We start from the raw sequence: 27,955 nt of genomic DNA, 5'->3' as shown, positions 1-27,955 counted from the left end.
GTTGTGTCATCTTCTCTTACACAGCTATGTGTGTGTGTTTGCTTTTTCTTTTTGTTTAAAGGATGCTGCTATCGAGTCCCTGACCACTGTCAGACCCTACAGTAATGAAATCCATGCCCAGGCCCAACTCTGGCTCAAGAAGGACCCCAAAGCTTCTTATGAGGCCTGGAAAAAGTGTCTTCCAGCAAGATGTAAGTACAATGTCTGATTAAATGTTCAGTATGTAAGTGTCACAAGAGGACAAGATGGTGATAAAATGAGAACTCGTTCAAAGATGCTTTCTTTCATGACCACAGGCCAGGAGACGGTGTCTAAACCTCAGGGGAAGGCTGAGTTGCGAAAGCAGTATCTGCTAGAGAAGTACGTGTGGAAGTGGAAGCAGTTCATGAGGTCCAGAAAAGGTGAAGGCCTTTTCCCTCGCCTGCTCAAACTGAGCCACAACAACTGGCTGCGTCAGGTAAACAAAACCAAACACTTAAGTACCACTGGTGAACTCTATTTTCCTCAGATATGCACAAAATTCAGGAACTTCAATAGTTTTTACAAACATTAGGCCTCCAATAATACAGACAATTCCTGCAATTTCTTAAAATCACGTTGTTCACTGAAACTCTTTTTGTTGCAGGTCCTTTTCACACCTGCCACCCAGGCTGCAAGACAGGCAGCTTGCACTATTGTGGAGGCCCTTACCACAATCCCCAGCCGCAAGCAACAGGTCCTGGACCTACTCACTAGGTAGGAGTCTGAACTAACATTGCATGCTGTTACATGAATGTATTACATAAATTAGAGTAGTGCAAGCTTTCCTCAATGAAAAAGCAAGGACAAGACATTAGCTTTACTGGCCAATGTAGCAGTATTGCTAATTCAAGATGTAGTGCTATTGTATGCTTATATTACTTGTTTATGCTTATAATCAAACATCCTTTTTTAGTAAAGCTTTAGTATGAAATATTTAAGATAGTGCTGAAATTAGTAAATGTCAGTAATAACAGAAATATGTTAAAGAGTTCATATATGTCTTAAGCTGAAAGACGGGTTCTGTTAAAGTTACCTAAAAACTTGTGTTTCTTTTAGTTATCTGGATGAGCTGAGTGTGGCTGGAGAGTGTGCGGTGGAGTACCTGGGCCTGTACCAGAAGCTGATCAAGCCAACACACTGGAAGGTTTACCTGGCTGCCCGTGGAGTCCTGCCCTACATTGGCAACCTGATCACCAAGGTATAGCCTTAAAGTTCAAGACAATGTAATTTCAGAGTACGATAAGTGGTTTTCATAAAATATCTGTCGGGACTGATTGTTTCCCTAAAGTGAAATGAACTCAAGTTTTGTTAGATGCAGTGAAATAAATGAAAGTCTGAGCTTTAATTTCCAGAACAAAACATTGTGCATCTTTTGTTTTTGTATTTATTTCAAATGTTTGGTATCCGCAGTGATATCAGATATGGCAGTAGAAGCACTCACATGATCTTTACATTTTCTGTTTATTTTTCTGTTCAGGAAATAGCCAACCTGCTGGCTCTGGAGGAGGCTACACTGAGCACAGACTTGCAGCAAGGCTACGCCCTCAAGAGCTTGACTGGTATGTTAGCTTCCATACTGTTATCTGACCTTTAAACCAGACATGACAGTGGCCAGCAGGTTTTAAATGAGCCTTTCACTACTATGAAATGTATGAATAAATTATACAGGTTATTATTTTAATACCAAAAGTTAACTTAAAGTAGAACAATTTGTGAATTTTGTTTTAATGTCTTTCCCTGAATATTGTAATGATTTGCTTGTGTTTGGTGCCTCTGTAGGATTGCTCTCTTCTTTCGTGGAGGTGGAGTCCATTAAGCGGCATTTCAAAAGCCGGTTGGTCGGCACGGTGCTCAACGGGTACCTGTGTCTGAGGAAGTTGGTGGTGCAGCGCACCAAGCTCATCGATGAGACTCAGGACATGCTCCTTGAGATGCTGGAGGACATGACGACAGGTCTGCACTGACTCACATTCAACAAACATTTAACCACACAAATGTTGTTGTTTATAACTCAAGAACTGAAAATTATATTTTGGTCTACTCGCTGTTAAAATAAGATTTATTTGCTTTAACTGACCTGTCACTGAGGTAATATTGCGTTTGTGCTAAACATCAGAACTGTAAATCTTGTGCTCTTCATAGGTACCGAGTCTGAAACCAAAGCCTTCATGGCAGTGTGCATAGAGACAGCAAAGCGGTACAACCTGGATGACTACAGAACGCCCGTGTTCATTTTTGAGAGACTGTGCAGCATCATCTATCCTGTAAGTTGCCTTCCCCTCAATTGGAACTGCACCAATTAATCCAAAAGTTAATCAGCAGAAAATTAATAGACAATTACTTTTCTTTGTCTGATGTTACTGTTACAGTACTGTAGCAGTAAGATATATATAATCACATACAGTACTAACTCTGATGTCCCTTATTCCGAAAAGTCCTGCAGAATAATTCTCCAAAAATGGGTTTGACTTCATCTGGACCATTTGTTTCCCCCTCTGTATTTAGGAGGAGAATGAGGTGACGGAGTTCTTTGTGACCCTGGAAAAGGATCCTCAGCAGGAGGACTTCCTGCAGGGCCGCATGCCAGGAAACCCGTACAGCAGCAACGAGCCCGGCATCGGCCCTCTGATGAGGGATATTAAGAACAAGATCTGCCAAGACTGCGACCTGGTGGCTCTTCTCGAGGACGACAGTGGCATGGAGGTAAAGTAGCCTTGTACTGGAGTTACTTTGTTTTATTGCTGCTTTTATCAAACTATTGTCTTTCTCATTAAATTCTAAAAGCAGACATGTCACAAGAAATTTACTAGATGCTGTCGTGTTTTCTTTAGCTTCTGGTAAACAACAAAATCATCAGTTTGGATCTGTCGGTGGCAGAGGTCTACAAGAAGGTGTGGTGCCCTACAAATGAGGTGAGAGTCGCAGTCAATTTGTCAGTGAATTAATAACTGTGTTAAGACTATTGGGAGTGGTGAAGATTGACATGAAATGCTTACAGTACTTCAAAAGCACTGCTGTAATGCAGTCACTGTTACTCATGACCTTCTGCTGGCTTTTTTTGCCCCAAGGGTGAGCCAATGAGAATCATCTATCGAATGAGAGGTCTACTTGGAGATGCCACTGAGGAGTTCATAGAGTCACTGGACTCAACCACAGGTTAGTTTTTGTGCTAAATATCTTGTTGTTGGTAGTCATATTCTTTTCCATGGATTTGAGGGGAAAAAATGCTTTATCTAACATGATTACAGATGAAGAAGAGGATGATGAGGAAGTGTACAAGATGGCAGGAGTCATGGCACAGTGCGGAGGACTGGAGTGTATGCTCAACCGGCTGTCTGGAATCAAAGACTTCAAACAAGGAAGACATCTGCTCACTGTAAGTAGTTTTGTTGCTTTGAATTGTAAATTTTGGTCAATATGCGTAATTAATACGTTTAAAACCAGATTCTGTTCGCTACGACTTGACTGTTAAACATCATAGGTGACCAGTCTGCTTCTCTCTCACTCAGGTTTTGCTGAAGTTGTTCAGTTATTGTGTGAAGGTGAAGATCAATAGGCAGCAGCTCGTCAAACCAGAGATGAACACACTCAATGTCATGCTGGGAACTCTAAACCTGGTGAGTCTCAGAAGGAATACAGTATGTAGTGCGATAAAAAGGTGATTCAAGGGGTGAATTCAAAATCTGCTGTGTCTTTACAGGTTATCAGTAAATGTTTTAGAAAACTCAGTTGTAATGTTTTGCCTTTAGGCTTTGGTGGCAGAGCAGGAGAGTAAGGACAGCGGGGGAGCCGCCATAGCGGAGCAGGTTCTGAGCATAATGGAGATCATTCTGGATGAAGCCAATGCTGAGATTTCAGAGGACAAGGTAAGAATCCAAAGCAGGTTCCACCTTCTGAATATAAAAAGGACACTGTCATTTTGTCAAACCCTGAAAAAATGTTTTCTTGTGATTGTCTGATTTAAATGGGGACTGGTTTGTCTCTTGCAGGGTAACCTTCTGCTCACAGGAGACAAAGATCAGCTCGTGATGCTGTTGGAACAGATCAACACCCCATTTGTTCGCTCCAACCCCAGCGTGCTGCAGGGTCTGCTGCGCATCATTCCATACCTGTCATTCGGTGAACTGGAGAAGATGAGGATTTTAGTGGAACGTTTCAAACCGTGTTGCAGCTTTGACAAGTGGGCACCACTCAGCTCTCACTTACAAACAATCACACACATGAAGCTTTTGATAGGGATAATGTCTCTGATCTTTAAATACATAATCATTCCAAAAAGTTGTTAAATTACCTCTTATATAAATTTGTTCCACTCTGAGAACCCTACTTCTTCAGACAGTGTTTGAAGTTAATTAGTTAAAACCTACTTCTGCGTTTGTTCTTCCAGGTATGACGAGGAGCATAGCGCAGATGACAAAGTGTTTTTGGACTGCTTCTGTAAAATCGCTGCTGGAATCAAAAATAACAGTAACGGCCATCAGCTGAAAGACCTTATTCTCCAAAAAGGAATAACTCAGAGTGCACTGGACTACATGAAGAAACATATCCCAAATGCCAAAAAGTAGGTCTCTTACACCTTCAATCCATCAAAAGCTTATACAATTAAGTATATGTGCTGGATCTTTGAGTCTCTGTTCTTGTTTTTCTGAACTCTCTCATCAGTCTGGATGCAGATGTCTGGAAAAAGTTCCTCTCTAGACCAGCTCTACCGTTCATTCTCAGACTGCTCCGTGGTTTGGCTACTCAGCATCCCCCCACACAGGTACAAAACGACTTGAATAATGAACTTCACTTGAGCTGCCCAATTCCCACAAAGTCAACAACACACCTGTCTACCTGTCGTGACTGGATGTCTTTTTCTCTTTTGTCCAGGTGCTCATAGGCACAGATTCAATAACCAACTTGCACAAGCTGGAGCAGGTATCCAGTGATGAAGGCATCGGAACTCTGGCAGAGAACCTTCTGGAGGCGCTGAGGGAGCACAGTGATGTTAATCTGAAGATTGAAGCAGCACGCAGGGAGACCAGAGCTGAGAAGAAGCGTATGGCCATGGCTATGCGACAGAAGGCCCTGGGAACTCTGGGCATGACGGTAGTCTTCTTCCTTTTTTATTTCTTCTTCTATTTTCCTTCTATTGGTGGGTCATTTTTTTAAACCTTTATAATGTGTTTGCCCTTCAGACCAATGAGAAGGGGCAGGTGGTGACGAAGACCTCGCTGTTGAAGCAAATGGAAGAGCTGATAGAGGAGCCAGGCTTGACCTGCTGTATCTGTAGAGAAGGTTACAAGTTTCAGGTACAACAACATGTCCTGCATTGGTCGTAGATCACATTGTATTGCATTTAAGAAGTCTGGTTTTAAAAAAAATAGACATATATGGAAATTTTTGTACCAAGTTAGTGTTGTTATACTGGATGTCATTTGAAAAGCTCAAATGGTTTCAAGTGGTCAAGTTAAATTGTTTCATGTATCAGCTGCTAAAGATACTATTTGTATGTAGAAAAAAATATGTGAAAGTATCCTTCTGAACCCATGAGGACTGTCATGTGGTGTCTTAAATTAACATTTTAATTCTTGTCTCTCTCACACTAGCCAACCAAAGTCCTGGGTATTTACACGTTCACGAAGCGGGTGGCCTTGGAGGACTTTGAAAACAAGCCTCGCAAGCAGCAGGGCTACAGCACTGTGTCGCACTTTAACATAGTCCACTATGACTGCCATCTGGCAGCTGTCAGGTAGCAACATGCGTCATCATGTACTCTTATGCTGCTATTTAGGGAACCATTTAAAGTTCTTTTTTCATTCATTCTAATACGAGCTTTCTATTTCTCATCTTCCTTGTGTCAGGCTGGCTCGTGGGCGAGAGGAGTGGGACAGTGCTGCTCTCCAGAACGCCAACACCAAGTGCAATGGACTGCTTCCTGTGTGGGGGCCTCATGTGCCAGAATCAGCTTTTGCTACGTGCCTAGCAAGGTAAAAACATGCGTCAACATAAAGTGAGCATTTTTCTAGTGTGGCACAAAGTAAATCTTCTCTAACTAGATTACCATCTTCCACACAGGCACAATACATATCTTCAGGAGTGCACAGGCCAGCGGGAGCCCACGTACCAACTCAACATCCACGACACCAAACTGCTGTTCCTTCGCTTCGCTACCGAACAATCGTTCAGCGTGGACACAGGAGGAGGAGGCCGAGAGAGCAACATCCACCTCATTCCCTACATCATCCACACTGTGCTCTACGTCCTCAACACGTACGTACATTTTTGATGAAACAATTGAACAGACATTTAGCAAGTGCCAGTACAGAGCTGCTGAATGTAGGACGGTGATAAGGTGTAGGGATGAAAAACAGAACACTATTCAGTCTCAATTAATCTCAACTCTCACCTATCTTAGTACAAGGGCTACGTCCCGAGAAGAGAAGAACTTGCAGAGTTTCCAGGAGCATCCATGTGAGAAGTGGGTGGAGAGCTCGTACGACGTTGAAGGACCGCACTACTTCACCATCTTGGCCATGCACATCATGCCACCTGAACGATGGAGAACTTCACGGCTGTACTTCCTGCGACGACTCCTGGTCACCACACATGCCCGCAAAGTCTCAGCAGTTTGCACAAACAAGTAAGACACTTATTCTGTGCCTATTTCTTTTACAGTTGACTGTGAATTTCTTCTAAAGATGTGGTTTCATAGATCAGTGTTTGCTTAAAGCAGATCTGAGTTGACATGCTGTGTACTGTATTTACGACTTACATGTATTATGTATAGTATATATGTATATTTAATTAGCAGTTAAGCCCCTGTCTTCATCCTGTTCTTCTCTTTCACTGACAGACTCACAGATAAAACACCAAAGGAATATGCAGTCTATCGCTCACCTCTTCTCTTCTGGGGCCTGGTGGATCTTGTCTATGACATGTTCAGGGTAAATGTGTTAAAACTTCTGTGCATGTTTAAGCCACACATCGATGGAATTCTGCTGTGTTTGTTATGTGTTTTGTTAAAATGTTTTGGGCAATTAGATCACTAAAACAAAATTCAGTACAAGTCTGATCTTTACAAAGTTTTTGTTGGAGAAACACGTTGCAGCTACAGTAACTGACCTCAGTGCCTTGTCCTGCTTCGTTTTGGCTTTACAGAAAGTTCCCACCAGCAACACAGAGGGGGGCTGGTCCTTCTCGCTGGCAGAATATGTCCGTCACAACGACATGCCCATCTACGAGGCCTCAGAGCGAGTGCTCAGGGCCTTCCAGGATGAACTCATGCCCGCTGAGTCCTTGTCAGAGTTCTTTGATGTTGTAGGTAGGTATACATAAACACCTGGTGCACTTCAGCCCAGTTAGCAAAATTTAAAGAATCAATATTAGAAAATAAAGGATATCTACAAAGTCCCAACTGGTAGAAGTTGATCTGGTCTTCACTGTTGCAGCTCTACTTGTCTAGTTGAAGTTCGAATGCTCCCCTAAAACTTGGCATCCTGTTTCTTTTCCAGGTCTCCTCTCTGAAATCCCAGACCCGGACCTCTTCCTGCAGGATTTGTTGAACTCTTTGCCCTGATGGCCAACCTCAAACCACACCCCTCCAGCACACAGCAACCCTGCAAAATAACGTTGGGACACCTACCAACTGAATAAAAAAAAAAATTAAAAAAATTACTCTTTTTACACACTGATACAGAGTACACACGAAGAATATACACCATGCTTCCTGCGCAACTCCCACCCCCATAAGACATCTTCAAATTAACTTTGAGCAGAAACTATGTGTAGTCTAAAAAAAAAAAAAAGAAAAAAAATGATCCACTTTTGGCAACATCTCTGTAACGTTTAACACAACAAACACAATGCTGTTAAAGGTCGGGGAGGACACACTAAAACAGAATTTACGCTTTGCCCTTCTTGATTCAAACCGCTTCAGTCTAAAGGCGAGGACGTGGCTCAGTTTTTCGGCATGTTTGAGACAAGAGATGCAGGACTCTGCTGACCATTCGACCAGAAACACTTTTTCTGTTTCGCAGCTGTCACCGCCGACAGAGCTGAAACGTCACCATTGTCTTCATTATCACAGAACGGCAGGCTGGGAGAATTTGATTCTTCACGTTAAGACAATACTAGTTGTCTGCTTGATGGGAATAACTCGTGAATTCTGTTTTGGGGTGATCATATTTTTGGCTTTAAACCCCTCCCCTAAACATTGGGGTGCATTGTTAAGGTAACTAAAATGTTTTGGGATTTGACCCACCACGTATTAAGAGTGGCATTTGATTTTATTTCGTTTTCCTTTTTTGTTTGTTTGCTTTCAGTTTGTTTTTTGGTCAGGGTTTTTTTTCTTTCTTTTCTTTTTTTTTTTTTAAATCGCAGAAGGTTTCAGTGTCACCTGTCCTTTTCCTCCGGGCTTTTGCTGTTTGGTCTCCATGTAGGTTCTAACTGGAATTTGAGTGACGGACAGGAAAAACATTATTTAGTGTGTATATGTACGGTTTCTTTTATCAACCTCAGAAGCAAAACGGGGAAAAGAATGATGACAAGTTTTGTTTTATTTTCTTTCATAAAGCTATGCCTTGGTGACAAAGTAAACTCTGGACTTGTGAAAGATTCCATCTGTTGCACTGAAATATCAGACTTGTCTAAATTAATAATAAAACAGACCTACATTATATCCTTAAAACACCTTTTTCATTGACTAATGGTTTTGTCGTTCAGTTTTCTTCCCCCAGCCGTTTCTTTGTTTCTCGGGCCTCTCTGCTCTCCTTCATTTAGATTTTGGTTTCCCCCAGAATTGCTGGCATCACACTTGTGTCAATTCCCAGAACAGATTTCTGGAAAGCAAATCGTCGCAGAGTTTCGCCCCTCAGCGACTGATCCAACTCTTCAACTTACAGACGGTTAAAACAGCATCCTTGTACTCGAGAGCTGAATGCATGGTGTGGAGTTCACCCAGTTTATTGTTAATTCGCCTATTCCCGCTGCTACAATGTTTAACTGTTGCTGAATGTCTGCTTTTTGAATTTAGCATATGATTAATAAAGCCGTAATAATTCCAAATCTGATTCAGGGTAACCTCTTCTGTTCCGGCTGCTGTTTGCTCTATTAAACAGAACGCATCTCCCCCACGTGTGAACGTTCACACAGCTTGTTTGTTCGCTTCAGAAAATGTTGGTAGTCATGTTAGTACTTATTAAAATGTCATTTGAAGAGACAGAATACAAATATGAGGCCTGCAATAGTTTTGTGTTTTATTTAGATTAGGTCAGATTCCTGTTGTAATATTGTTTTTGGAGTCTGCCTGAAATGACAAATAACTTTTTCCTGGAACACTGAGAGTAAAAGGGCAAAGAGTTTAGTAACTACAAAAGTCAGACCTCTGACATAATTTAGGTCACAGTGACCACCTCATGTGTTGAATGATAAATTCACCTTTTTAAAGTCTGTCTTATACATACAGGCGTCCTCGAGTTTATTCATACCTTCCCATTAAAGAAGGATCAAAACAGCTGTGACTGAAATAAATTGAATTTAACAAAAGTAATAATAAATAAAAATTTAATGAAAATCATAACATTGCTTTTGAATTTTGGTTCAACATAAATATTAAAAATAACAACAACAAGCAAACAAACACGATGGGACCCGTAAACTAATATTTAGTTGAACAACCCTTTGAGCCAATCACTGCAATCAAGTGTTTTCTGTAACTGTCAGTCAGACTTCTGCTGTTGACCTGTTGACAAGTGTTTGGATTTCACTGCTCCTCAGCAACGTGCTCTAGTTTGTCCTGGATAGTTTTTTTTTTTTTTTTTTTTTTAATTCTTTTCACCCACAATTCAAAAGCAATGTCTTATTTCACTAAACTATAATTTAGCAAATTTGTATTTATTATTCCTTTTTTCAGTTTGTAGTTATTTTAGTGACTGTTGTGAATTTTGCCTTTTCTTTAATAGAAGGGTCTGAATACATTTGAGGACAACTGTACGCACTAAAAAATTACATTGACCAACCTTTTCTTGGTGTAAATATGGGCATGTAGTGGTGTTCTACAGCAGGTTGTAATTCAGTTCTGTTATTTAATATTCTGCACTGCTCATGTATTCAGGTTTTTCAGCTCAGAACAGACAGAGGTCAGAGGATGAACCAGCAATTTATGGTTTAAAACTATTGAAAATGGCAGTTCTGTCACTGACTTGTGTTTTTTTTTTGTTTGGTTTGTAATAACACAATAACTCTTTGCGCATTGATGCATTTTTAACAGTTTGAGACACACTCAGGAAAACTGACACCTGAGGAAAAATCTGATTTTGAAACAATTTCAACAGAAACTTTCACCTGTAACGTTGACACCTACAAGTTGAGGGACGGAAGAATTCAGCTGTGTATCACATCTGAGGTCTTGTTGTGTAGCAGCCACTAGAGGGCGTTAGTTTTTCAGACACAAAGGTGAGATGTCAAAATTGTAGCTCCTTGTGTTCACTGACAACAGAAACATAAATACAAAACCTAAATGGAACATGCTAATATTAAAGTTGACATTTATACATAATCTGTTCAGAAAGTATTTCCACCACAATTCATGAAAGATAAAAACAACATTTTATTTCAAATTGCACATAAAAGCCCATATTGCCGTTTTCACTTATGGCTTCCAGCGAGACATTTCACACATAACAACAAAAAAATAACACAATGTCTTAAAAAACATTTACTAGAAGTATGCATTAGCATAAACATTTGCCTTTTATACAAAGGAATATGGCTTTGAGTTTCATAAAACTTGAATAACGTGGTCTTTATGTGACCAGCTTTAGGAACTACTAAGGTTTAAGGCAATAAAATGCACATTTTCAGGCCCACTTTGGACCAATAAGATCACAGTGTAGACGGTCGTAGGTGATGGTGAGAAAACTCCCATCTTCTCAACTGTTTACTCTGGTATAAAAAAAACACACAACTTAAAAAAAACGTTAAAAAAAAAACTTTTTTTCCATCTGAAAACACCAAACTTCTTCATGATTCAGCACTTCAGAGCTTCAAAGCTTTCAGATCTTCTCACACATGGTCCCAACATCTCATTTTATACAGTCTTGGAGAGTTTCTGTTGATTACTGGCAGCACAGCGGCGCCACGTCCTCGGCAGGCGACGGGAACAGCCTCATGACCTCTCTGGAGGATTTGTTGTAGCCGTTGTGGAAGATGAAGGCCTTCTTCACCGTGAAGAAGGAGACCGTCTTGTCCCACATGTCGGAGCCGGACATCCCAGCGTTGAGCTGACTCTCCAGGGTGGAGCGGATCCTCACTGCTCCATCAGTGCACTTCCTTTCCAGGATCATCATTTTACACATGCTGAGGAGAAAAAAATGGAGAAACGTCAGATTAAATACAAAGAGAAAGACTTGAAGAAATGAGAGCTCTTTAAGTAGAGCACATTCTCCTTTTCAAGTGAAGCCACACAGTTTTTATTTATTCACTCTTTAGATATCTATCTTTAGGATTTCTGGTGCTGCCCTGAAACAATAGAGGTGAATGCAAATTTGTGATGAAGAAAGTCGGCATTCTCTGTGAAAAAATTCAGAAAATTTTCTACTTCTAGATTTCAAAAACCTGGCAACATCAAACAACACATATCTCCATTAAGTGCCAAACAAAGGAAGTGTTTTGGGTCATTTGAAGCGGCCCTATCACTGTGTAGCTCTGCCTTAACAGAACTCTGTAAGAGTTGTGGCAACAGTGCAGCAACGATGACCCTGAAGCCTGAACAAATCTAAAATACAAGATGATGTTGGATGAAACAAAAGCTGGTGATGAGCAATGAGTTTTCCTTTCTTACGTTGTGTGCTGATCCCTCATGGTGGTGCAGATAGTCCAGGCCTGTGCGTTGGGGTGCAAGAGGTTTCAAGGTTATGATTTTACCCACCGAGATCTCCCCTCATTTATATACTTATGCCAACTTTCCCATCGACTTAATGCGACGTCGGTTCTCACAGTGTTTGGCCAATCACAAAGCAGCGTTATGACAATAGGATGTTGAATGAATCGGTTGAATTCATGGGGTACAATGGCCCCTCCGATCCAAACAAACAGGTGGGAGGGGCCCTTCGGTAGCCCTCTTGTCGCTCGGCTAATGCGCCGCAATGATGGGAGATATCCTCCTCATTGTGTGGACTGGGAGTGATATGTGGTGGGAAAACATCTGCCTGAGGATGGCCTACATGGAGGAGAAAGCAGTCCAGTCTCTACTATTTAGCAATCCAGGGCACAGAGGTGTTAAGTAATTTGCATGGGACCTGAGTTTGGAGGGCGATCATGGTGGTCATTGTGGTGCAATCACTGTGGACGTAGTGGGGAGAGTATAACATGTTGCACATTGAGTTATTAATGTGCTATTAAGCTTTACTATTTATTGAATTGTGATTGTGTGTTTTACGTGTTCCACAGCAAATCTCCTTCCACTGTTTGTACAATGATAATAAAGCTTTCTAATTTGTAGTGTTTTTTTAGAAGAAGTAGTGCCTATAAGAGAAAAATAAAATCATTACAGACTCAATCGGTACTTTTTGTGCTGTTTCTCTAACTTAGAATGTGAGTCAGTTTCCCCTTTTTCTCATTCAGCTGTTCATCACACACACCGTATGATATTTGGGCCCCTTCCCTCGCAGGCCGTGAAAACAGGCGTCTTCAAACTACACCGAAAGTTTCCCACCCCTTCAAACGCACACACTCCCTATTCTTCTTATTTAACTTTCTGTCTCTATTTCAGCCTCTCCGATTCTCACGGTGAGCGTCTCCCATGCTTGATTGGCTGACAATAGCATACGATCCATCCAGATGGTGTGCCTGGAAGCCCTGTTGACAGCCCCAGTCTTCCCGAGTGTGTGTATGTGTGCGTGTGTGTGTGTGTGTGTGTGTGTGTGTTGTGAGGGGGGTTGGTCACTCAATCTTTGTTCGATGGGGCACACTTCCTTTGTGCAGCCGGCCTCAGAGTCATTAACACTGAAGTGTGGGAAGCCTGGGACCACAGCGGCTCCCACGTTCCACACAGGCAGGAAGGGAGCGTGTGACTGAGACGTGGCCAGCGGCAGGCTGCTCAGCCAGCTGTGTGTGTGTGTGTGTGTGTGGCAGGGAAAGTGAATGAGAGTGTGGCAGCTGGCATGAGTGAGTGAGTGAGTGAGGGTTCGCCTGATGTGTCCACATGTGCTGGGAGGGATGAAGCACTGGTCCACACAGTTCAAATCACGTTCATCAATTTAAAGCTAGAAAAAAATTAGAATGCAATAGATTGTTGTTAATATTAAAAGCATTCTATTCTATTCTATTCTATTCTATTCTATTCTATTCTATTCTATTCTATTCTATTCTATGCTTTGCCTTAGAAACACAACAAAAGAGTTCGAAGTCCTTACAAAAATAAAAGTTTTAAAAAGATAAAATTTTAGTGTGTAAGTGACTCAAAAGGCTCATGAGTCATTTTCACTGCATTTTCTTTTTAAGGTGTTTCTTCATAAAGCCTAATCGTACCTGGATTAGTTGGGGAGAATAACAAAAACACAGACAGCCTGCTTCCTCAGAGCTACATATGTATGATTTTACATTTTATTACAGCTGTTCAATCAACACCATTTACAATATTACTTTTCTCAACAGTTTGTGCAATCGTAGTTGCAGCATCATGTGTACATTTTATTCTGATTACATCTGCAACATGACAATGTAATATGGACTGTGCATTGTTTTTTGACTATTGCACTATTTCAGCTCCCATTGCACAGATCCATTTGTAAATATACACCATGCCATATATTCATGTAAATACTACAGCACTTTATACTTTGCACTGTTGCACTTCTGGTTAGATGCTAACTGCATTTCATTGCTTTGTACTTGTACATGTGTAATGACAATAAACTTTAATCTAATCTAATGTGCAGATTTCTATTTCATGTGCAATAATCCGTTATCCTGTGATATTACTTATAAATTCAGTATAATTGCCAGCAGTACTTTTTACTTTTCTATTCTAGACTTTTTTTTTTAGCTTTCTCATATTATTTTCACCCATGTTGTTGCTTGTTGCATTTTTTACCTTTTAGCCACACTTCTAATATCATTTATTTTTTTCTGAGCAATATCTGGCAAACTATTGCCTTTAGGAGTGATAAAGTTTAATCTTATCTTGTTACGACATTGTACGCACTCAAACATTTGCTTTGACGCAGGACCCGAGGGACAGATGTCAGACGAACAGGTTGTAAAAAAGCAAACAGTTCACCAGGTAGTTAAAGACACTTTATTCAGAGGTAGAACTGAAAGTGAGAAAAGCTGTGATGCTGGTGAAATCTGCTGCTTCTTTATATCTATGTAGACATTTACATGTATCTGTCTTTTATTGTTATTTATCCAGCACCACTCTTATTATCTACAGCTTATTCTATTTATACACTTACTCATACTGGATATATGCGTGCTCCATATACTACACATACTATGTATATGTCTTGGATATTCATAGGATATCAAATCTTGCATACTTATAAACACTGTCCGTACTCTTAATACTGATCATACTGCATATCATAGCACATTCATACAGCTCTTTATGCTGTTTCATGCAGAAATATTGCCCTGCACTGCGCATTTATTGCTCCTTTTGCACTTCTGATTGGATAATAAACTGCATTTATTGTCCAAGTACAAGAAGACAAATCCAATATAATGTTCCAGTTGTGATAAATAATTGTATTTTTGTTATTATAACTATTTACATGAGGAAGCCCAGGAGAAAAATCAGTCTTTATAGGGTCTTTTTTTTCACATGATTTTATTATGTGGACCAAAACAACACTGAAAGGTTGAATCACACTCTCCACATTCTTCTTTTCTTCATCAACCAGATTTTATTTGCGTTCCTAAACTCACAGAGCAGCTTTTTTTCTATTCACATCCGAGGCGTCTCAACTGTTGCACAGCTTCGCGAGGGAAGTCTGCCGTCTCAGGCCGGTGGAAGTGGCTGCATGTTGGTCTTTTCTAATGGCTGGCCCTCTGTAACACCCACGTGTGCCTGGTGGCAGAGGCACTTTGTCTTCAATTACGTGGCGGTGGAGATGACATGAGACAGCGGCATGCTTCCCTCTGGGGTCACCACTTTCCCATATCAGCACAAGCACTGGGTCAGTCTCCCAGCGACACCCCCGCCTCCCCCCCTGCCCACTCCACCCCGGGCTCTTTCTCTCGCGGTCTATTCCTCCACCTGCTCCCCGGAGACACACTCATTGTCCCCACGGCTATAAACACTTCATTGAGCATGTGGCAGCCCTGCGTTCCTCAAAGCCCTTCCCAGCACTCTCATTGGCCCGGGGACTGTGAGAAACTCCAACAAGCCTAAGACTCACACATTCATATGGAGATTTGGGTGTATAAATACAGGGCCGAGGCAGAGGAGAAGGCAGCTCAGACTCAACTGGCTCTGCAGACCGAGCAGGAACGCTCCCACTCTACAGCTATGGCACCCACTGTTTTTGGACAAGCAAGCAAGGAACACCTGACCCCTGCGCATAAGGTAAATACTTCTCTACATAAAGTCACATAAATCTCTTGAATTCTGTTGATACACATTAACCTAAAAGCAACGTTCAAGTGGACTAAATGTTCTTCTTCTTCTTTCCTTCAGCTCAGAAAGCCAATGGTGGAGAAACTGCGCAGAGATCGCATCAACACCAGCATCGAGCAGCTGAAGTCTCTGCTGGGTCCTGAGTTTCTCAGGCAGCAGCCCGACTCCAAGCAGGAGAAGGCAGACATCTTGGAGATGGCCGTGTCCTATCTGAGAAGCTGGCAGCAGCAGAAGCAGCAGCAGCAGCAGCAGCAGGCCAGCTTGACCTCCAGCCTGATGACAGCCACTGACGGTTACTCCCACTGTGTGCAGGAGGCCGTCAGCTTCCTGTCCCACTGCGAGGTCCAGACTCAGGCTCACAGGCTGCTGCTCAGCCACTTCCAGGGCCTGCAGGTGTCCAGCAGGACGGGCCACAGCCCCTGCAGCCTCTCCCCTCCTGGGTCTCCCCTCCATCGGGTCAGCTCCAGTAAGGGTGTAAGCCAGGGCAGCTGTGCTCTGTGGAGGCCCTGGTAGGACGGAGGCAGCATCACCTCCACACTGAGAGAAAACTACGTCTGTGAACGTCATGGACAGAAAGTTAAAGACTCATGAAGTCTGTTTCCTTTTGCTTTGGCACGAGATTCAATATTGATGATTGTTTTACTATGTGGCGAAATTCGCACGTTGTGCCAGTATTCCTTTGGAAGGACTGAAATGATTCAGGTTTTACTGAATATGTACACCATGTGTATCGATGTTCTACACTTTATTTTAGAGTTCTTACTCTCTGGTTGTGTTACCTGTTCCTTTGGGGAAACTATCTTTTTGTTTGTTTTGCAAACAGCACTGCGTTATATGAACCATATTGGTTTGAAACTATTATGTGTCTGAGACACTGTTTGAATTGATGTGTTCACTGTCTATCTTTGATACCGAGTATCATCGACTGATACGTTTCATCAGCGTGCTGCTGGTGAATCAATAACAAGCCATAAAGGATCCTATGGATCCACCTTTACTGTAAATCTTATGATTATACTTTACACTTTATGATGACTATTTGTACCCACCGTTTGGCCTGTGTGTGAGGAGTGTCACTACTGATACTGTAGCTGTTCCCTGTTCACCTGTGATGTTTATTATAGATGTTTTTCATCTTCAATTCACTACCTTTTATAAAGGTGTTTTATATTGATCTTTGCTAAAAGAACCTGTTGTATTGCTTCCTTGAGAAGTTTGACTTTAAAAATGTGAAAAAATAAATAAAAACTTCACATGAAGTTTTGCAAACATGAACAACACTGTGTGTTTTGTTTTAAAGAAACTGTAGCGCTGAAGGCAAGAGGACACAGTACAGTTTGTGTGTTCTCACATGTTAGTTCCTGCATTTAGTTTTAGCTAATTAAATGAATTTCATAGGAGAGATGGAGCACATTGCTTAAGTTTTGGACGTAGCTCTGTTTAGCTCTACACTCTTAAATCCAATCAGTACTTAACTGACAGCAGCTTTACTGTTGTGTCCTGCTAAAGAGAACATAGGACTCTAGTTAGTGTCCGCAGAGGTCTGTTTTATGTAAAGCTAAATAGTTGTTGGTGTGTTCAGTCAGTATAGTTCACTCTGCACGCTCACGTTATCATTTATTCGTCCACTGCTCCAGTAATCAGTCAGTGGGTCCACATTTTTTAAAGAATCCGTGTTAAGAATCAAGAACAGGAGAAAACCTACTTACTGCACACATAACTACAATTAAATGCATATTTTCACCATGTAAAGAGCAATACAAATTAAATTTACCAGATTAATTGTCATTCACTGATACAATTCTGCCAAAGGAGATCAAAACGGCATTTATTGTGGTAGGTAGGTGCAGACAGCATCATAATATCTGTATGTACAAGAGTAGTGGTGCTGAATGTGATGCTGCACATTAAAAACACTTGGATTTAAAATATAATTCTAACTACTGATGAGGACTAATTATAATTTTTTATTCTTATTTTGGCAAATTAGTTTAAGACACATGCATGATCAGAAATATAATGATTATTGAGGGAAATATTTGTTTTGCCTGCAGGTCATTTTGCTGGCTCATACTCTGTATTTTTTCCTTGATTCAGTATTTCCCACAGGGATCATTAACATTTCATCTTATCTGACCTTGCTGGTGAACAGGTGTTTTTTTTTTTTTTTTTTTAAATGAGAATCTGGCCACAGAGACACCCCTGCAGGTCACATGTCTCACTCTCTTCTGTTGTGGTGGCCGTGGTATGTTGTCTAGTGCCTGAATTATGTCTCAAGTGCCACAAAAGTCTTTCACAACTATTTGTGTGTGCAGAAGTTGTGGAGAATGTGGCATGCCTGGGACTTTCTCAGGGTCTAGTGTGCCAGGCCAGATGGTCTGGCTGAAGCTGCCTCCCCATCCCCCCTTCAAACAGGAGATCAAACACCGTAGCTAATGTGATGTGTAACAAGACACACTTCTATTGTTCCCATCTCTGGGCCAGTGAATAGGCGCAGAGTGTGGGAAACAGGAGATACCACACTCACAGAGAGATGGCTGACGGGAAGCAGCTCTGCGTCGCCGCAGGTCTGAGCGATGGCCGAGACTTTATGGCAGGAATTCAGAACTCTCAGGCTGCTGGTGGGAGGGGAACTCGTCTTCCCACACACTTGTAGACAAAGACCCCCAGCAGCCGTGTAGTGCACACTAACTTTCAGAGGAGGCACAAACTCACACAAACACGTCGACAATGAGGAGGACAGCTAATAAAGTCAAGCGTGGATGTGACCGAACAGAGAGTGGCAGGAGTTGTGTTTTCAGATTGACGACGAGATTAGAGGAGATCTACGCTAAATATACAAAATAAGAGAACAAATATAGTTAAACATCTGTCTTGTGCTAAATTTGGAAACAGTTATTTTTATGTCTAGTTACTTTATTTTACTGTATATTTATTGTTTACTCTATACTTGCTGTTGTTTTGTTGCACCAACCTACCAAGAACAAATTCCTTGTATTGTGTGAACTATACCTGCCAAAAATCTGATTCTGAGTCTGATGTTCTGATCTGATTTGATGTGAGGTGTTTTTTTTTTTAAATTATTATTTTATGAGATTTCAAAAATCTGGAAAAACCAAGATAATTCAGTGTGATCATTTCATTCCCTCCACCTTTGGAGATTTGGACTTTTCATGAATGGACCTACCAGGTATCAGATGATTATGGTGCATGCATAACTTAATTATCTGTTCCTCTCCATTTGCATTTTCCATGCATCGTTTTCCAGCCACCACTTGGTCGCCGCTGTCTGGACACCCTTTTCCCTTCGCTTTGCTTGAGTAACAGTAACATTTCTATTGTGGCTCTCAGTTCAGACTTTTAGTACCTCTTTCACCATTGTTGTTGGGTGGCTCAAAATTAAAAGAGTCAACACTGACCAAAGCCATACAGACTTCTCTGTGCCAGGCAATGAAGCCAGTTGACTTGATTTTTCCCAGATGGGCCGGGACACAGAGTTTCTGTTTGCCCCGCAACAAAAGATCAATTAACATTCCCAATGGAGCATGGAGGAGCGGCATGGCTTTTGTAGCTCATTTACCCTGATGTTGGGGGCTGGTGGGAAACTGGGAAGACTGGGCTACTCACACTGGGCCCACAAGGCCGGCTTCACATCTGGGGCCAGCCAGTGACGGAGGCCCTCAGAGGCACACTGCCAGCCCGCTCATAATGCCATTAACTTGACACTAATTTGACACAGTTCATTTACAGCAGGGTCTGCAGACCCTCGGGGGGGAAGTAAGACAAGAACTTGTGATTAAAGGCTGTCTGCAATTTTTCAGCAGAACTCAGTGACTAATATGGAACTGAATGCAAGAATAATCCAAACGTGAGCTGTTGCGCCACAAATAACTGTGTTCAGGGTCACAAATTAGTCAGAAAACATGGGAAGCTGAAGTAGAAGTGACTTTGAGGTGACTCCCCAGGATACAGAAGTGTCTTTCATATCATCATCTTGTGCAGGGGTTTGCTTTGCATCTTAAATGTCATTAAAAATATGGTGCATTTCTTCCTCTTTAACTCACCAGTGATTAGAAACTAAACGGTTTTCTTTTTTTTTTTTTAATCACTAATTGTGCATTTACTCCTCCTTTTTACGTGCTTTCTCTTTATGTATAAACGCAGATAAAACGCATGCCGTTGTTTGTTCTTAATGAAAGGAACAACAAGCTAAGAAAAATATCACGCTGTGCGTCAGTGCGCAGCAGATCATTTGTTGCGCTTTAACCTTTGACGCACGCCAGTCGCGCCACAGGAACGTGCGCCAGTCGCCTGCTTTCACACCTGGGACGCTGCTCGGCTGCGTGTTTCCCCCTCAGGAAACCCAAAGTCAGAGCTCATTATCCCTGTCAGAGAGCTTAAGGGACCGAGGAAGTGAGAAGCAGAGCTGAACGTTAGTAAAGCAACAGGTGGAAAATGGAACAGTTCAGCCGCTGATTCCACTCTTTCACTTTCATAACTCCTCTGTCCTCTTCCATCAGTGTTATTGTGGATTTTAAACATGATTTAGCCAAATTGGAATGAAGCTGTGATCCAGAGTCGTGCATTCTTCTAAAAACAACATTTTTGTGTCCAAAGTGCTCTTTGAGGAAAAGGAAGTTTTCTGTGAAGAGACAATAAGAGCTCAGCTTATATTGTTTTATTGCAGTCAAGCATTTGGTGTTTAATTGCTCTTATCTCCTTTGGAAGATGCTCAGTTTTGTGTCCATCACTTCCCCCTTTTATGTAAAAAAAATCTAATTCTGACTGTCAGTCAGTGATAAATTCTCAGATGACCGCTTGATAAAGTGTTAATTACCTGTTGCTTATCTTGGGAAACATGCCAGGCACAGATACATGCTCTCTGAGTTATTGACGTGTCCTCCATTGTTGTGCTGGGAGTCCCACTGGTCAGAGTGTGGGAACCCCAGCCCTGCCTGAGCCACATGGCTTTGTTATGCTAATCTCTGAGTATAAAATGAGGAGCAGCTCCTCCAGAGACATCAGAGCTAACAGTGCTGTCCAGAAGAAGCTGCTCACTTCACCTGCACAGACATGGCTCCCTGCTCCACCAGCTACTCCTCCATCCACCACATGAGGATCTCTGAGAAGGATAACATCAAAGTGAGTACCATGGGGGATTTTGATGCAAATGTCTGAGAGCTTATCGCTGATCTGATTCGTGAGCTGACCTGTCTGTCTCCTCTCCCTCAGCTGAGAAAGCCTGTTGTGGAGAAAATGCGCAGAGATCGCATCAACAGCTGCATCGAGCAGCTCAAAGTCATCCTGGAGAAAGAGTTTCACAAGCAGGAGCCCAACTCCAAGCTGGAGAAAGCCGACATCCTGGAGATGACCGTGAACTTCCTGAGGCAGCAGCTGCAGTCGGGCCTGTGTCAGAGCGACTACAACCAGGGCTACTCCCACTGCTGGAGGGACTCCATGCGCTTCCTGGCTGCCAGCTCCAGCGCTGAGCCCTCTGTGGCTCCTCTGCAGGGCCTCCAGCAGCAGGACCAGAAGCTGCTTCAGGCCCAGAGATCCATCCTCAGGCCCACCACCCTGCAGGACAGCAGCAGAGGCCCGGTGTGGAGGCCCTGGTAGAGACTCTGTCACGCAGACACCCTGAGACCTGAGGGGCCTCGTGCTCGCCCTCACTACGTAGGAAATATGTTTCCAGCCTGCTCTTCCATGGTGGGTTTCCTTACTGTCTCATCACATTGATGGACAAAGTTGAAGCGAAGGCTCTCACTTATTTGAAGATTGTCCTGCTTTGACTCTGACGTGTACTTTTCCTTTGCGTTTGAAGCTGGAGATTGATTTTGAGTGACGATGGTTTTGTCAGATTTTGTGAAGTGATTGTTTACTCCAGTGGAGTTTATCTTTGGACTGCTTGATGTAACAGTATCTGCCATACTGTGTTTTACTGACAGCTGCTGTTGAGAATATTTCTCTTTCTGTTTTGAATTATCTATGCCAAATTCTGTGTGTGAGCATGATGGTGTGCGTGTGTCTGTATGTTTGTGCAAGTGGATGTACATATTAACGTTTTGTGATGGGATGTTCATGTTGCTGTTTTGCTATCACATGTAGGCTCTTAAAACCAACTCGTTTTTTTTAACATTTGTATGACAATTAACAATAAAAAGACACAATCATTAAAAAAAAACATGAATGGTTGATTTATTACTCAATGGATACAAATATATATTTTATTATTTCACAGAATTAAAACACATTTAAGATAAAGGAAATGTTAATATCAGCAGCATTTGGCATCTTATCACTATGAGCCTCTGTTTAAAACTGATTTTTGCTCATGTTTGGTCCAACAGGTGATGAAGATTAGAATGTTTGCATACATTGATATTGCAGGAAAAAAGCTTTGACTTAAAATACAAATTCAGACATTTCTCTTTCTTCTATTCTAGGCTTGCATATTAGGAAACATGACAGCGTTTGTTTGACTTCTATTAACCTACATAATTAAATGAAAACAGAGAAACTCATTTAAGCACAAACAAAACAAGTGACCTTGTGTGCAAATCAGACTTTTCACTTCAAACTAAACAAAGCTTTAGATTACAGAAAAGAGATTTTTCTTTGGGATTGGCAGTCTGTGTCATAAGAAAACACACACAGACTCAAGTATCCATTATTTTACACGAACCTAATTCCCAGGAGATTTGCCCTAAGCACAGCTAAGTTGTCCTATTAGAATTTAATCATTTACATAATGAGGAGGTGTTTTTGTCCCGTAAAGGGAGGCGTGTCCCGACCATGTGACTGTGTCCCCTCCTACTAAGTCAAATTGTTTTTTGAAAACATACAAACTGACACAATTAACACAACCACACACAATTTAAAGAGAAACATGTATATTTTATTAACGCTCAAATTTAAGTTGAGGTAAACACTTTTTTAGCATCCAATAAACCATATTTCCAACACATAGCATTTACTAATATACTTCCTTGCAACAGAATGCATAATATACACAAATTAGCCACACTGCTAGTTATTGTCTTTTGGCATTTTGTCAAATACTCTTTTCCTTTATTAAAGGCAAACAATCCTTATGCTTCAAACATAATGTGACATTAACTTTCATCTACAAGTTTAACTTCACTTCCTTCGGTTACATAAAGGATCCAAACACTGATATTTTCCTCACTGTGAGGTGTGAACATACTGAGAGGAGATGTGCTGCACATGAGAGGGGATTTCATGAGTTCAAGAGGTTAGAATAACTAATACTTATCTTCTCATCAGTATGATGAAACACCATAAACACTCAGTCTTATAGTGAAGGAGCAGGCTGGAAACATATTTCCTACATAGTGAGGGAGCACAGGGTCCCTCAGGTCTCTACCAAGGCCTCCACACTGCGTCTCTGCTGTCCTGCAGGGTGGTGGACCTACGGATGGAGCTGCTGGATCTCTGGTCATGTTGCTGGAGGCCCTGCAGAGGAGCCACAGAGTCCCTCCAGCAGTGGGAGTAGCCCTGGTTGTAGTCGCTCTGACACAGGCCCGACTGCAGCTGCTGCCTCAGGAAGTTCACGGTCATCTCCAGGATGTCGGCTTTCTCCAGCTTGGAGTTGGGCTCCTGCTTGTGAAACTCTTTCTCCAGGATGACTTTGAGCTGCTCGATGCAGCTGTTGATGCGATCTCTGCGGAGCTTCTCCACCAGGGGTTTCCTCACCTGAGGGAGAGGAGGCAGACAGGTCAGCTCATGGTTCAAGTCAGGGGTACGATTTGAATTTTTCTGCTGAAATCATGCAAAAAGAAAAGAAATGTACTCACTTTGATGTCTTTTTGAGACATCCCGGAGCAGTCGATGGAGCAGGGAGCCATGTCTGTGCAGGTGAGTGAGCTGCTTCTTCAGGATGACTCTGTCAGCTCTGGTGTCTCTGGAGGTGCAGCTCTTCATTTTATAGAGCGGCATTAGCATAACAAAGGCGTGTGGCTCAGGCGGGGCTGGGTTCTGTATAATCACTTTCACACATCAATAACTCGGAGGTGAAGCAATCAGCGGCTGACCAGTGGAGATAAAACCGTCCCCAATAAATATATGAGACGGAGAATAATGTGCTGTCCACCTCTTATCAGCGGCTGCTGCTTATCTCAGTGTGCAGTCACTAAGGGGAAGGTTGACAGTCACTCCTGATATGCACCAGGGGAATACTTAAACAGGATCTAATGCATTGGTGGCATCCAGGGAAAAGGCATTGAAAAAAAAGCCCATTATTGTAGATTTAATGATTAGCATGGAGGGGAAGCCGGTTCTTTAATTTTAAATGATTATAATTTGGATTTTTCAGATTTGTGCACATTTTGTCTCTGTGCTAAATAATCTTCTACAGCAATAGTTACAGCAGATTGCAAATAAAGTTTTACTCCAAATGAGACAATTTCACACACAATAAAAATTATGTGATGACACTTATAATAAAATGCAATGTTTCTGAAATAAACAACAAATTCCACTTGAGTTTGCTGGTGTTTATGTGACTTTAATGGTTTGCTGAATTTGAATCAAAGGAAGAGAAACTTCTGCTAACATTAAGCAAGAAGTGAAAAGGCTAAACATGCTTTAATTCACATGTGGTCTGTATGTTGGGACCTCTGTGGTCTCACACAGGGATATTTTGGCAGGAATTTTAAACAAAGTGATTTTATTTTTTTTTTCTGCAGATTCTCCTTCAACTTTTAAAAAATTGCATTGTGATGAATATTAATGCTCCAAAATGAAATTTTCCCAACGGCACCTTGCTCCGCTCCTTTGTGCACGGACAAGAAACCTCTTGCTTGTTCACCCATGGCACACTTCGATTGTTGACCGAGGGTATTAGGCTGTGAGTGGACAGAGAGACTGTGGGAAAGCCAAGCTTGGACTCTACTCACACATCTACTGGTCAATAGCGCTGACCTCCCAGCCACAAAAGGCCTTTTCTTCTCTTCTCTCAAACAACAGCCAGCAGCAGCCAGTGTGTGTGTGTGTGTGTGTGTGTGTGTGTGTGTTTGCAACTGCACACACTCCCCCAAGACAAACCGATTGTGCCTTTATTTGGTATGCAATGAGATGTTACGTCATGCTGCAACTCCGAAACTTTTCTCTCCGTGACCAGCTGCCACTTGTTATTGAACCTGTGAAATATCATATCGCTTGTTTTGACGGCCCAAACTGACGTCTAGAAATGATGAAAGCTTCACAGATCACAACAGAACCAGCACCATGTAAATAACTATTATTTCCAACATGTTGTAGGAAGCGATTACTTTCATTTTACGAGCACTGGTGAGACTTTCTACCAATTATGTTTTTAATAACAAAAAAAAATCCCAAACATCAAATAATGTCACTGACAATATTCTTCATTTGTTTTTAGAAAAATGACATTTCAGTCATCAGCGCTGAAGATGTGAAAGAAGAAAAAAAGTTTAACCTGTTGATTCTTTTCAACCCACACACCTCGTCACTCCTCCTCTACCTTTTGTCTGTGTTGTTAAGGGAAGTTTGTTGCTTTCACTTTTTTGATTAGATGCAAAAATTGAATTAAAGTTGAGTGTTTGGTTCAGAAAAAAACCCTTTTCACAGTAAGTTCAGACTATTTTGACAACACATGCAGGTTCTTCATCCCAACTGCTGTCAGAATCTACAACATGCTCTCTTTCAATATTATATTTTTAAATAAATACAATATAATATTATATCCATTTTTCTCATGTGCAATATATGTTATGTGCAATGCTCTTCCTCTTTATGCTTTTATTTGTTCTCTCTTTTTTTTCTTCCTTAGGTTAACTTGTTGCTATTTTCTTTATCTTTTCCTACATCTACTGCTGCAACAAGTGAGTTTCCCCATTTGTGGTGATGAATAAAGTGCAATCTAATCTAATCTAATCTCAAATTTGTTGAAAATCTTCCTGTAGGCATCTTGATGTTACTGAAAATCTGTTTGCTTTCTCTGTCAGCGCCTCGTCACTTCACAGCAGGAGACTAGCAGGCAGTGCGTTAACACTTGCATGACGACAATATAATTGTATTCAGCCCTCCAAGGTAAAGTATGCACACAGGTTTTGAGATTAAGTTTATTATTTCAAACTCTGGGAGAAGGTGGAGTCTGTGAATGTGGAGAACAAAAATGTTGATATTCATCTAATTTGCATGTTTCGATTGTGAGCATGTGTCAGATTTATTGTCCCTCCCACTGCCGTCTCCCTCCCTTTTCCCTCCTGGTCTTTGTGCACGAGCATGAACGTGCACGAGCTCCAGCCTGCACCCAACGCACCAGAAATGTGTTGTGGTTCGAGCCACTTATTCCATTCACAGAGCATGGGCTTTGGAAAAACAGCAGATTTCTTTCAGTGCACACACAAAGCAGACAGCAGGCGGGCTGCAGGGAGACTTTTATTGAACTTCTCATAAAGATTAGAATCACATAATCAAGTTTAAGAGTTTCAGCACCAGAGCTGTTGATCACAGGTGACAACAAGCTCTGACCTTCCTTGCAGAGGTCAAGTAAAAACATACTTCCTATAACAAGACCAATCTCTTTTTTTTTTGTTCACACACATTAAATATTTAAACATCTGATTATTTTTAAAGATAAAATTCAAAGTGAACTATTTTAACCTCACACTCCTAAACTCTTCACTAAACATTTCATTGCTTGGTCATGGTGTACATTTGGATGCAGTTCTGGAAATGTGCAGTTGTGTTCATTTGCGGCTTCATAACAATAATATAAATCTTGGGAAGGAAGTATCCTGCGAAGAAGGCCAGAACGCTGAAGAGTGTGGCGAACACGTAGGCCGCCATGGTGAACGGGCCTCTGCTGATGAGGTAGAGCGTGAAGAAGCTCATCCAGGACATCATGTACACCATGAGGCTGAAGGTGACACACTTGGCCTCGTTGTAGTTGGCCGGCAGGTCTTTGCCCATGTAGCTGAAAGAGAAGCAGAGGACGCTGAGTAGCGATACGTAACCGAGCTCCACTCCAGCTCCGGGTGAGAGCGTGTTGCTGCACTCCAGCACAATGCTGTCTGGGTAGAACTTCAGATCCTGGGAAGGCCGGGGAGTGTTGACGGCCACACGGAGCACAGAGAAGACCAGGATGATGAAAGACACCAGGAAAATGGTGAACTCCGGCCCGTGTTTTTTGGCCCACTTGTCGTAGGCCGGCGGCAGCTTGGATGCAAATTTAAAAATGCAGACGACCTGAAGGGAGCGCACAGTGATGCTGGCCAGGCACACAGTGAAGCTGAAGATGAATAGAGGCTGCTTGAGGATGCAGGCCAGAGGGGACGGCTCGCCAAAATGGCACAAAGAGCTCATGGCGGCGACGGTCAGGGCTGCCAGCATCAGCAGGCAGGTGCGACCCCCGGCGGATTTGGCTACAGGTGTGTTCAGGTTGAGCAGCAGGATTACTGCAGAGCTGGAGGTCATGAGGAGGCAGCAGGCCAGAAAGAAGAGCAGGGCGATGGAGAGGGGGGCGTCCCAGGCCAGCAGGAGGACGGTTCTGTTCAGACACTCCTCGCTCCTCGGTGGGGCCCACTGCTCCCGCAGACATGGCTGGCATATTGTTGGTTCTGAATAAAAGACACAGAACAGAAATAAAGGCCACTTCTATAAAACCTGGGATGTAAAATCTGCAGTTCAGTGTGCTTGAGCTCAACATTTCCATCCCAAGACACATTTTTAAGTCACATAACAACACTTGTTAGAAGTCACGTATTACATGTGTTACTTGGCACCAAAAGGATTCTTGAAGCTGTTTGGTTTCAGCATCAGAACTAAGTATGAGATCAGTGCGCCACCTGCTGGTCAACACCACACACAACAACTGATATGCTGCTCGGCTACACAAATGATCATTTTGTAAATAACTGACCTCAACTCTCAACTGTAAGTGTCACATATATGTTACGAGGAAGACATAATAAATGAGAAGAAAACTACAGAATTACAACACTGTGAGCTATATTCTGTATGATTGATCTGTCTAAGTGTCTAAAACACATTATTCACATCCCTGATATTACCTCATGTTAACTCAAATATTGCCTTAACTGAACTCTTGTTGTGCCACTAAACTCTGGAAACACTGATTATGCAACACTGATTTTGTGAAAGAGATGTTGTTGTTGTTTTACCAGAAAAGTTGGCTTGTATTTGAACTGCGTCATGCTCTGAACTTTGTCCGCACGTTTGGAGAGGAACATCTGTCCTCTAGTAACTTTGATATTTGTGTGTTTTGCTTTTATTTGCTTTAACACGGGCTGCAAGGTGAAGCGGTGGTTAGCACCATCGCCTCCCAGC

At 42.0% G+C, this 27,955-nt stretch overlaps 5 protein-coding genes across 12 annotated transcripts in view; 3 read left to right on the top strand and 2 right to left on the bottom strand.

Moving 5' to 3' along the window:
- ubr4 (ubiquitin protein ligase E3 component n-recognin 4) overlaps positions 1-9,074 on the top strand; it is a 51,184-nt gene extending 42,110 nt beyond the window's left edge. For all 8 annotated transcript variants that reach the window (XM_008302260.1, XM_008302259.1, XM_008302256.1 and 5 more), the window contains 25 exons: positions 62-191; positions 297-457; positions 626-735; positions 1,078-1,219; positions 1,499-1,580; positions 1,801-1,974; positions 2,164-2,285; positions 2,527-2,724; positions 2,853-2,933; positions 3,090-3,177; positions 3,270-3,397; positions 3,531-3,638; positions 3,771-3,887; positions 4,011-4,201; positions 4,409-4,582; positions 4,684-4,783; positions 4,894-5,112; positions 5,202-5,315; positions 5,613-5,755; positions 5,868-5,993; positions 6,082-6,276; positions 6,422-6,646; positions 6,860-6,950; positions 7,165-7,327; positions 7,518-9,074. In XM_008302260.1, coding sequence (XP_008300482.1) covers positions 62-191; positions 297-457; positions 626-735; positions 1,078-1,219; positions 1,499-1,580; positions 1,801-1,974; positions 2,164-2,285; positions 2,527-2,724; positions 2,853-2,933; positions 3,090-3,177; positions 3,270-3,397; positions 3,531-3,638; positions 3,771-3,887; positions 4,011-4,201; positions 4,409-4,582; positions 4,684-4,783; positions 4,894-5,112; positions 5,202-5,315; positions 5,613-5,755; positions 5,868-5,993; positions 6,082-6,276; positions 6,422-6,646; positions 6,860-6,950; positions 7,165-7,327; positions 7,518-7,582 — 3,447 coding nt within the window. In that variant the 3' untranslated portion in view covers positions 7,583-9,074. The remainder of the gene's footprint in view (positions 1-61; positions 192-296; positions 458-625; positions 736-1,077; positions 1,220-1,498; positions 1,581-1,800; positions 1,975-2,163; positions 2,286-2,526; positions 2,725-2,852; positions 2,934-3,089; positions 3,178-3,269; positions 3,398-3,530; positions 3,639-3,770; positions 3,888-4,010; positions 4,202-4,408; positions 4,583-4,683; positions 4,784-4,893; positions 5,113-5,201; positions 5,316-5,612; positions 5,756-5,867; positions 5,994-6,081; positions 6,277-6,421; positions 6,647-6,859; positions 6,951-7,164; positions 7,328-7,517) is intronic.
- A 6,338-nt stretch (positions 9,075-15,412) lies between these two features.
- On the top strand, positions 15,413-16,387 carry LOC103372574 (transcription factor HES-5-like). Its single transcript, XM_008302248.1, has 2 exons — positions 15,413-15,571; positions 15,683-16,387. The coding sequence occupies exons 1-2, from the start codon at positions 15,413-15,415 to the stop codon at positions 16,133-16,135; spliced, it is 612 nt and encodes a 203-aa protein (XP_008300470.1). The 3' UTR covers positions 16,136-16,387.
- A 4,297-nt stretch (positions 16,388-20,684) lies between these two features.
- her12 (hairy-related 12) lies at positions 20,685-21,803 on the top strand. Its single transcript, XM_008302247.1, has 2 exons — positions 20,685-20,764; positions 20,855-21,803. The coding sequence occupies exons 1-2, from the start codon at positions 20,696-20,698 to the stop codon at positions 21,236-21,238; spliced, it is 453 nt and encodes a 150-aa protein (XP_008300469.1). The 5' UTR covers positions 20,685-20,695; the 3' UTR covers positions 21,239-21,803.
- Positions 21,804-23,002: 1,199 nt separating this feature from the next.
- Positions 23,003-23,457, bottom strand: LOC103372580 (transcription factor HES-5-like). Its single transcript, XM_008302262.1, has 2 exons — positions 23,437-23,457; positions 23,003-23,335 (listed from the first exon to the last, which is right to left on the bottom strand). The coding sequence occupies exons 1-2, from the start codon at positions 23,455-23,457 to the stop codon at positions 23,003-23,005; spliced, it is 354 nt and encodes a 117-aa protein (XP_008300484.1).
- A 2,842-nt stretch (positions 23,458-26,299) lies between these two features.
- Positions 26,300-27,955, bottom strand: part of tas1r1 (taste receptor, type 1, member 1) — a 5,374-nt gene continuing 3,718 nt past the window's right edge. The window contains exon 6 of the mRNA XM_008302246.1: positions 26,300-27,225. Coding sequence (XP_008300468.1) covers positions 26,300-27,225 — 926 coding nt within the window. The remainder of the gene's footprint in view (positions 27,226-27,955) is intronic.

The sequence above is a fragment of the Stegastes partitus genome, unplaced genomic scaffold (assembly GCF_000690725.1).
Source record: "Stegastes partitus isolate 25-593 unplaced genomic scaffold, Stegastes_partitus-1.0.2 Scaffold1782, whole genome shotgun sequence".
NCBI lineage: Eukaryota > Metazoa > Chordata > Actinopteri > Pomacentridae > Stegastes > Stegastes partitus.
The sequence above is the reverse complement of the archived record's forward strand: the minus strand, read 5'-3'. Positions and strand labels throughout refer to the sequence as shown.